Here is a 9,747-nt window from a genome sequence, read left to right on the forward strand (position 1 = left end):
TAAATAAACTGAAAGTGAATTCAAAACCAGAAATCATCTCCTCCACTGCTCCTAGTACTTGCTCTTTCTCTGCCTTTTAATCGAAGCATCTCCATGATACTCCGGGCATAGACATCTCTCAAGTTAACACTGATATATGAGTCAGTGGCTATATTCTTGGTAAGTTTCTTCAGAGCCTCACGCTGTCTAACAGCTGCTTCCTTGAGCTTTAAGGTGAAGTAGCAAGCAGAGAAGCGGTCGTTAATAATAGCAATGGGCAAGGCCAAGACAAGGATTCCCGATAAGATACACATGAAGGCCACGATTTTGCCTGTGGTGGTGTCTGGTCTGATGTCCCCATATCCCACGGTAGTCATGGACGTTGTGGCCCACCACCATGCACAAGGGACACTTGTGAAGGTTGTGTCGGGAATGCTCTGCTCAGCAAAATATTCCACAGTTGAAAATATAGAGATTCCTACAGACAGAAATAGGAGCAGCAGGCCAACTTCTTCGTAACACTGGGTGATTGTCATTCCAAGTGAGCGTAAGCCTGTAACAGAACAATTGGTGTCAGTCATGGGCACCCCTCCTCTCTTCCTTCGTCCTTCCCTCCCTTCCCTTCTCCTTCTCTGCTACCCACCCACACACATGCATTTCACATTTAATATGGCTCCAGCATTGGGCAATGTTCTGGGGATATATAGATATAAATTATAATCTTCAGGAAGTTCTTAGTCTAGTTGATGGGGCCAGATTGAGAAGGATAGAAAAATATAAATAGATTCATTCACTCACTTATCATTTATTAAAAACCTACAATTTATACAAAAGAAAGGTGAGAGATGAGTTGGAGGGCAGGCAGGGGACGTTTGATAGGAGTTTGTACTTTATCCAATGGGAAACTTTGCAGCATTGCACGTGGAGGGCTCTCTTGGTCAGGTCTGCATTTCAGTGCCTCACCTTAGCACACTTTTCTAATGAAGTTTTATGTTGTCTCCTTATATTTTATGTGTCTGTTTTTCTCACCTTCCTGATAAAGTTTAATACAATTAGGGGCATCATTATCTGAAAGTCAGAGGAAGTAAAAGATGAAAATGAAGTGAAGCAGCAGAAACAAGTTAGGAATCAGTGACAAAATTGACATAAGAACATCAAATGTACATGCGAGGACATTCTCAGAGGTGTAGCAGGAGGGGTTCCTGCACTCCCATGGAAGCCATTGAAATTTTTGTCCTTAATACCAAAGCTATAGGAAACTATCTCCCTTGAATACATAGAATTTCTCCTTTCCTGTCGGGAGATAGACCTGAATACAGACTATTCCTCCATTGTGAAAAGGTACAGGGGACTGGAGCCACTAGGGAATTCACTCACTATGAGGCATAGGTGAATTTCCCATTGCTAATTCTGAGGATTCTGCAAGACAGACCCAGGAGAGTCCAATCCCACCTCTGACGAGACTAAACCCTCAGGATAGTAAGAGGAGCCCATTACAGGATCGTGATTTGAATAAGGTATCTTTCCAACTCTAGAGAGATACTGATTAAAGTTTATCCACATTTCGAAGTCGTATTAACATGATGTCACAATGATACGGTCTCAGAAGTCCAGAGCAGTGCCTCTTGGAATCACTTTTAAATTTTTATTCACTCACTGGAGACTATTTTAAATATGTTAAAATACTATTTGTGCTCTCATTATTTTGAATTTTGTTCTTGAAATTTTCAGATGTTCTTGAACTATTAACCAGCTATTTTAAAATACCAATGAATATAACTTTGAGGTTTAACTTCAAAAGACGTTTAAAGAATATCTTTAGAATACTGGCCTTGATATGTCTGTATTAAATTGCATTTCTGAAATATATTGACAACATATGAAGAAATGCATAGTGTTTGGGAAGGTTGTTTTCATTTCAACATTCTAAACATTTCATTTTGTAAAGAAACAAAGTGGCCTGAATTTCTGCATGTTACATCAATTAACTCAGATAATCCTAAAAAATAATATGAGATAGATGTTATACTTATGCCATTCTACAGGTGAGCAGATTGAGACACAGAAAGGTAGCATATCTAGTACAAAGTTACATACCAAAGACTTAAAATTAGGCTGTCTGGCCCACCCATTGTCCTCCTAACCATTATTCTATAATACTTCTCAATTTTTATTTATAGTTAATACATAGGGGAATATGTGATCTATGTCTATATTTTGCTAAATGTAATGCTTTAGATAAAACTGTCAAATATTTATGCAACTGTTCATATCTTTTCAATAAATTAAGGCTTTATTAATCCTTCTACTTGCCTTAGAACTGACAAAACCTTTGAAGAGGTGACATTGTGGAAACATTGAGATTATTTTCTTTTTCCTTTCTTTTGGGGAAAAAATGTATTCTTTACTGGGTGTTTTTAAATTGAATCCTGTGAAGAGTTTATAAATACTAGAAGAAAGCATCCCATTATGTGTGTCAGAAAACAAAGAGTGGTACTTCTAAAAGTTGTTGGAAACCCCGTTATCAAATCCCTGGTATATGAGACTAGCTAGGAAAATACACTACTAAAACTATATTAGGAGAAATTGTAGTTTCCTCAGAGATGTGTGGGAAAAAAACATATCTGAGGTTAATTCCTCCCTATATTTATAGGGAGAGACAACTACCATCAACTCCTTTTAGGTGACCAGTCAGGCATATATCTAGGGAAATAGGTGGGAATAGGACTCTCTAGTCAAATTATTTATATTTATATGTATCGTATGAATATGGCCTCCTACTCCAGTGTCTCTTAAAGTGTGGTTCAAGACCACCTACATCAAAACTAACTTGTTAAAATATATGCTTCTGGATCCAACCCCCCAAACTAAAATCTGACTCTCGGGGATTGGGGCTCAGAATTTGCATTTTAACAAGGTTTTCAAGGGATTCTTATTTTCATTAAAGTCTAACATAAGGTAACATATGTGCTCCAGAACATCTAACAGCCGGTTGGGCCGGCCACTGAAAATCATTGCCCTTGGGGATGCAAGCATCATCTTTAATGGATTTCTGTGATTTCCTCTGACATTGCCTAAAATTTTCACATATAATTGTGTGTGTGTGTGTGTGTGTGTGTGTGTGTGTGTGTTGTGTAGAGATTTTTCTAGGGAGAGTGTTCTTTAGTTCTTCAAGGCTTTATGATACATACAAACAGCTAAGGAATTCCCGTTACCGTCTCTCTTGTGCCTCCCCAATTAGGGACAAGAAAATTCTCAGATACTAGACAAAGCATTTAATTAGTGTCTTTTGCTTTCTTCCAAAGCAAAATTTCCATTGTTTCTTCAAAAATCATGGGAGGGCCACCAGTGCCCAGTCATCTCTCTTTCTGCATAGCCAGAGAAGGCCCTGGAGGACTTTCTCTTCTCCCAAGGAACACGTGTGATACTTCCTTGGACACAGAAAAGAAACTGGCTTACGTTCCTATATATCACATATAATCTGTGCATATCTTTTTATGTGCTGTTTATGCATATTTTATGTAGAACCTTCCAGAAACACAGTATCTTTAATTTTCGTACATCTTCTGGGCACCTGGGTTAAAATAAAGTTAACGTATGGTTAAATTGTTTCTCAAATGTCTTGAGAGGAATTGTGTGAGAAGCAGCTTGTCCTCTATACCTGTGATAACAACCTCAAGGTTTTGCTTTTCAGTACCTTTCTGGAGATCATAATTGGGTGAAATATAGGAGTTGGTAGTTTTGAGTATCAATTTGGAGTCAAGAGTCGTTTCCCTTGGACCATGGTCAAAGCACTAATGCTTAAAAACAATGGCAAATTAAAAGGCATCAATGAAAACTGAATACCTGTGGAATGCCTGCCCAGTTTGAGCATGCGCAGAGCCCTAAGCAGCCTCAAAACCTGGACGATGCGCCCCACGTTTTCCAGCTCCTGTGTAGTCTGGCTCCCACTCAGGCTCTCTACCAGAAGAGTGATGTAGAAGGGCAAGATGGCTAGGAGGTCTATGATGTTTGGCACCTTTCTCAGGAAGCGGCACCTGTCCCGCACGCACAGGAAGCGCAGGACAAACTCCCCGGTGAACCAGCTAATGCACACGTACTCCAGGATTTCCAGCAGCTGCAGGTCCAGCCAACTTAACTCGGCTGACATCAGAGCCATGTTGACGATGGACACCGCCACGAAGATGATGGATATGACCCCAAAGATTCGGGCAGCTGTGGAAGACCCCGGTTTCTCTAGGATGTTCCAGAGCTTCTGGCGGACGGTGGGGCAAGGTCCTTGTGAGAAGTCCTGTTCGCTCTCATGTTGACTTTCCTGGTCTTCTGTGTCCTTCTTGAAGTCTAAAGTTTCACTCAGCTCCTTTCTTCTGAAGTATCTTTTAGAGAAGACAACTTGGTGATTAGTCTAACTTTTTTTAAAATACAGAAGTAAAGAGAATTAAACTTGGCAGTGAAGTCATGCTTTTTATTTCAGGAAAATGCAGAAAATGTTCATTCATATTTTACCCAGGCTTTCTTCCCACAGTACTCAAATGTTCTCATTTAGGATTATTGTTTTTAAAATGGCACTTTCATGGTAGAAGTTTATACAAAAGAATTTATACATCGCAAAGCTACTTTAGATTAAAGCATTTTATCACCCATTTTTTCTGGTAACAGGAACAGAAGTTTGCGATATGTAATTTTTTTTAAGGTGGCTAATGGAAAGGTATTCATGAAGAAATGGTAGTAATAGCAAAGCAATAGCAAAATAATAGATCACCAAAGTCCCACAATCATCCACAGTCAAAGAACCAACTTTCTGCCTTCTGTATTTAAAGCAGTTCTTGTCCAGGTTTTAAAAGTCAGTGTCCTAGGTTTGATAAACAATAACGCTCTCCACTGAAACCTACATCCCTATACATGCATTTTTTGGAGCATAAGATTTCGGACTCATTTATTTAACCACCAAATATTTATTGCAGGCCTGACCTCTCTTGACTTATAAATGAATTAGCATACTGGAAAAAGGAGAAGGTTCAGAAACTTCCAATCAGAAGTTGGCTTTGACACTTTCCGGCCTCCACTGCCACCCCACCTTCTAGCTCCGAAGTGGGCACAGGTATTCTTAAACCTGGTTTGAGCGAGGCTTGTGTAAAGCCTCAAATCTTTCCCTCTGCCGCCCTCTCTCCACCGCGCCCGCTGCCCCGCCCAGCCACCAAGCGCCTCGAGGGTACCTGTCCCTGCAGCAGGAGTCAATGCTGAGCTCGTCGATGCCCCAGTACTGGATCTCCTGGAGGAAGGAGAGCGCGCACAGCTGCTCCATGACGTGCAGGCGGCCGGTGCGATAGTAGTGCAGGACGTAGCGGAATGCTTGCGAGCTCCGGTCGAAGAAGTACTCGTTGTCCACGGGGTTGGCGTCGTCACAGAGCTCCAGGGGGCTGGGCACGGCGGTCAGGGCCCCGGGGCGCCGGCACGAGGCCACCACCACGGCCAGCTTGCCAAGGCGCGTGTGTGGGAAGCAGGACAGAGCCTGCTGCGAGAGCACAAAGCGGCTGCCGCCCACGTTGACCGTGAAGCTGTCCCCGAGGGCCAGGGGCTCCCCTTCGCCCTCGCTGCAGAAGACGCTGGAGTCCAGCGAGGTCAGGGAGGCGCTGTCCAGCGGCGAGTCCGGCGACGCCCGGCCGCGGGGAGGCAGCTCCATCCTTGCCGCCGCTGCCGGAGGGCGCCACAAAGTTGGGGGCGGTGGCACGTCCGGGATTTCCCGGGCTCCCGGGGTGGGTTCCTCCCACCCCCGAACCCTTACTCTCTCCACCCGCCTGTGCTCGTTCTCCCTCTCGCCGCTAGGGCGCTGCGAGTGCGCCGTAGCAGCGCACAAGTGTCTGAGCGCCGGGTCTGGGAGGAGCGGAGGGGTCGCGCCCAGGGAACTGCTCAGGTGTGGACCAAGCCGAGGACATCCGCAGGGCACACTGCCGGTCGCCGTGGTCCTTCCCGGACTCAGTACCCCCTCCCCAGCTTTGTAATTGAGATCTCCAGCCCGGGAGGTGTATGGGTTGAAGGCCTCCCTGCTTGGGGGTTGGAGCGGGAGGGGAGGGGAAGGGGGAGGGAGGTCTACAGTGGAGGAGGGCACGACGAATCTTGGAGGAATGCAAGCAAGGGGAAGGGCAAGACTCACTCCCGCCTGCAGGAGACCAAAACGAAAAGTTCAGAAGGCAAAGGAAGTGGTAACCGGGTCTGAGTCTTTTCCAACTTCAGGATATATATTCCTCTCTCTGCTTTTGCTGCGCAGTTTCATAGGCCTCCCAGGGAGTGGTCGCTGGGGATGCGCGCACGTGGGGGAGGGTGACCTGGGTGCAGGGTTCGAGTCATTTGCTCGCATCCACTCTCATTCTAGTCTGTCACTCACGCTTCGTTTTATTCTCCCTCCTCCCCTAATTTTTGACCTCCTGGTTGAGAAACGAGGACAATTAATGATGACTTTCGATTAAGTCCCAGTGAGTCACTGAGAACTAGGGGTCACCATTGCCAGCTCCCGTCACGTGTTGAGGCACTTTGCGCCCTTCGGTTTAGGCTTTTCTGTCGCTACAAGTTTCCCGGAGAGCAGGTGTTCTGGGGGCATTCTTCGGTACACAGCAGAGCTGTCATTTTAGGAGAAGGGAAGGCAAAAAGACAAGGACTAGAACAGGCGTGGGCTGGGGCAGGAGTTTAAATAGTAACGACGACTCGGTAAAGGGAGAAGCCGAGCGCTGTGCCCAGGTGAGGCTAGAAGTGCATCCACGGGGCCCCTGGGAGTCGCGCCCCGGCCAACCTGTTGGACACGGGGCGGGAGCGAGGAGGAGGGCAGGGTGACTCACCTGCTGCTCCGGGCACATCTGGGGTGCGCTCAGTGGGCGCAGCTGGCTGCGTAGCCTCGATTTGATCCTCGCGATTTACACGTGAGTCTGACTTCACAGGTCCGGGAAGAGGGCTGTGCTCGCGGCTGAGCTCCTCGCCCGCGCTGGTTGTCTAGCCTCGCCTCTTCGCCACGAGCCTCCCGGCTCCGGCCCCTAGGCTGCGGCGGAGGGTGGCCGCCCCCGCCCGCGCACGCTCCCAGCCCTCGGCGGTTCCCAGCGCCAGCTGTGAGGAGAGCGGGGAGCGGAGGGAGGTGAGACCGGAGGAGGAAGTGAGGCGCTCAGTGACTGAATCTTACATTCATCCTGAAGGCGCTTCAAGGATTACTATATTAGATTCTCGTTTCCCGGAATCTGTGCGCTCACAAATGCTCAAGAACAAAATTTTCCAGTTGTATAAATCTGCGAAACTCAGGGTTAGGGCAGTTACGTTAACTGCTTTGTGTGGCACGGTTCAGGGTTGTCCTCATTATTTCCAGAAAGCGTCTGGGAATCCTGCATTTTTCAGAAGTCTTTGCAAGAATGAGTGCACCACACTTAGCTCCTTTTTTTCCTTGTAAGTAGTTTTAGAAAGTATATATAAAGAGGTAAAGCAGGCAGATTGACCTGAAAGATAGTTGTTTAGTTCTGGCTTTGTCAACTGGCTGTGGAAGCTCTAGCTGGCATTTACTTCAAGGGCCTCAACGCCTTCCTTAGTAAAATTTCAGGTTTTAATAAAAAACACCTAACCTTTACTGGGTGCTTACTTTATGCCAGGAAATTTTTGTAAGCCCTTTACTCATTCAGTACCTTATTTAATCATAATAACAATACTATGAGGTAGAAGTATACTTGATTTACAGAAGGGAAGACTGAGGCAGAGAGAAATTATGTGATTTACTTAGGGTCACACATTCCAAATTAAAACCCAGGACTAATTGTCAGAGGCTGGCCCCATAAACACAGTGCTTGGGACGTATCATTTTTGTGTGATCTTTAAGTAAACCAAAGTGTGGTTGTATTTATTTACTTACTTTTGCAGCTTTCTAAAGAAGGGCAGGAGTTTAATGATGTATTTTCTCTAATCTTTCCACAAATGCTTGTTGCGCATCCACTATGTACCAGGCACTATTTTAGGTGCTTCAGATGGCTCCATGAAAAAAACCAGACAAGATCCCTGTCCTTATGGAACTAACATTTTCCTGTGAGAATAAAAGAACAACTTCAGTGAAATTTATAAAACAGTATACAGTATTTATCAGTTGTGGCTCTTTGGACGGCTATCCTCCTGGTTAACTTTTGCCTCTATAAAGAACTCTTCCATACAGAAAATATGGAGTTAAAAATCATCCTAATAAGTAGTTCATCGTTATGTATGAGTACTGTGAAATTAATTTTTTTTAAGGTAGTGAAGATTTTCCCTTACATAGAGAGAAAAATTTCTCCAATATTTCACTTATATATTGGGCGTTGAAAAAAGCCAAAAGTTCTTTTAAGCCTTATTCATCCTTTAGTGTGAATAACTTGAATCAAATGATTAGCAGTAAAGTCTCCCCTAGCTTTACAGATTATTGTGAGGAAGGAGGAAAACTTTCAGAGGAGAATGACAGATTTGGGTGAGAAGGGAGATCTTGGACAGGTGACCAGAGGTTAGCAAATGGTGACTGAGGCTTGCAGGTCTCCTACGCTGCCACCAGGACCCTGGAATCAGTTGTAATTAGTGGTGTCCTGTAGAAGTAATTGTAACAATAACCACTCTTGAAGTGTAAGGCTCAAGCTAAGCATCTGAATTCTCACAATGATCCCATGAAGTAAGTATTGTTATCCTTAGCCACAAATCTCAACTCAGAGGCGCACAGGCACTAAGGAACTTTCCCAGTTGTATAGTGAATATGTGAAGGGGAGTATATTAAGGGACCGAAACTGGGGTCTTTCTGACTCCAGATTTCATCTCAACTGCTAAGAACCTAAAATTTTCAATTGACATTCAATTTGATTAAAACAGTTTCCACTAATTAAAGTAATTATAACTAGGGATTTCACTGGTGGTGCAGTGGTTAAGAATCCGCCTGCCAGTGCAGGGGACACGGGTTCGAACCCTGGTTCAGGAAGATCCCACATGCTATGGAGCAACTAAGCCCTGCGCCACAACTACTGAACCTGTGCTCTAGAACCCACATGCCACAACTACTGAAGCTCTCACGCCTAGAGCCCATGCTCCACAACAAGAGAAGCAACGCAATGAGAAACCCGGGCACCACAACGAAGAGTAGCCCCCGCTCGAGGCAACTACTGTCTCACCTAGAGAAAGCCTGTGTGCAGCAACGAAGACCCAACGCAGCCAAAAAACAAAACAAAACAATAATTATAACTAGAAAGATGGTTACTAGTTAACTGGGAGTATACAAACACAAATGACCTATTTTAAAATACAGTCTCTTGGGTAGCAAAAATCCCGGCCTTCTTCCCTGTCCTGTTCCCTTTAATCTGTTGTCTCTGCTCACTCATTGATTGTCCAGGTTTGAGTCAGAGAGCCCACTGAAAAACATATGACAAATTAGGGGGGAAATAAATCCATGCAGAGGGAATCCTTCCTGGTCCCTGATCTTGACCTGAGATATACCCTGAAGTATGTCAAGAAATGAAAGAAGAATTGCTGATAAGTAGTTGGGGATGGGGAGGTCTTGCTTTCCATCTCATTCCTACTTAGCATGGGAGGAATGTGATTGTCATGTAGGAGGTAGCACAGTACTGAGACAGGAAAACTCGACAACCTAATGGCTTTGTGGATATTTCCCTAGTCATCAGATGTTATATTCAGGTGATTTTCCATTAACAGTCTTGTGATGAAGTGCGCTACTGGTGTTTGGCTTTATCAGGTCTTCAAAATATCGATAGGAATGTTGAATCCCCAGGTACA

General features: G+C 44.7%; 1 protein-coding gene across 1 annotated transcript; it reads right to left on the reverse strand.

Annotated features, from left to right (window-relative positions):
• Positions 1-20: 20 nt before the first annotated feature.
• Positions 21-5,662, reverse strand: KCNV1 (potassium voltage-gated channel modifier subfamily V member 1). Its single transcript, XM_060128254.1, has 3 exons — positions 5,196-5,662; positions 3,826-4,355; positions 21-532 (listed from the first exon to the last, which is right to left on the reverse strand). Exons 1-3 carry the CDS (start codon positions 5,660-5,662, stop codon positions 21-23), a joined length of 1,509 nt encoding a protein of 502 aa, XP_059984237.1.
• Positions 5,663-9,747: the final 4,085 nt, after the last annotated feature.

The sequence above is a fragment of the Lagenorhynchus albirostris genome, chromosome 17 (genome assembly GCF_949774975.1).
Source record: "Lagenorhynchus albirostris chromosome 17, mLagAlb1.1, whole genome shotgun sequence".
NCBI classification, from domain to species: Eukaryota; Metazoa; Chordata; class Mammalia; order Artiodactyla; family Delphinidae; genus Lagenorhynchus; species Lagenorhynchus albirostris.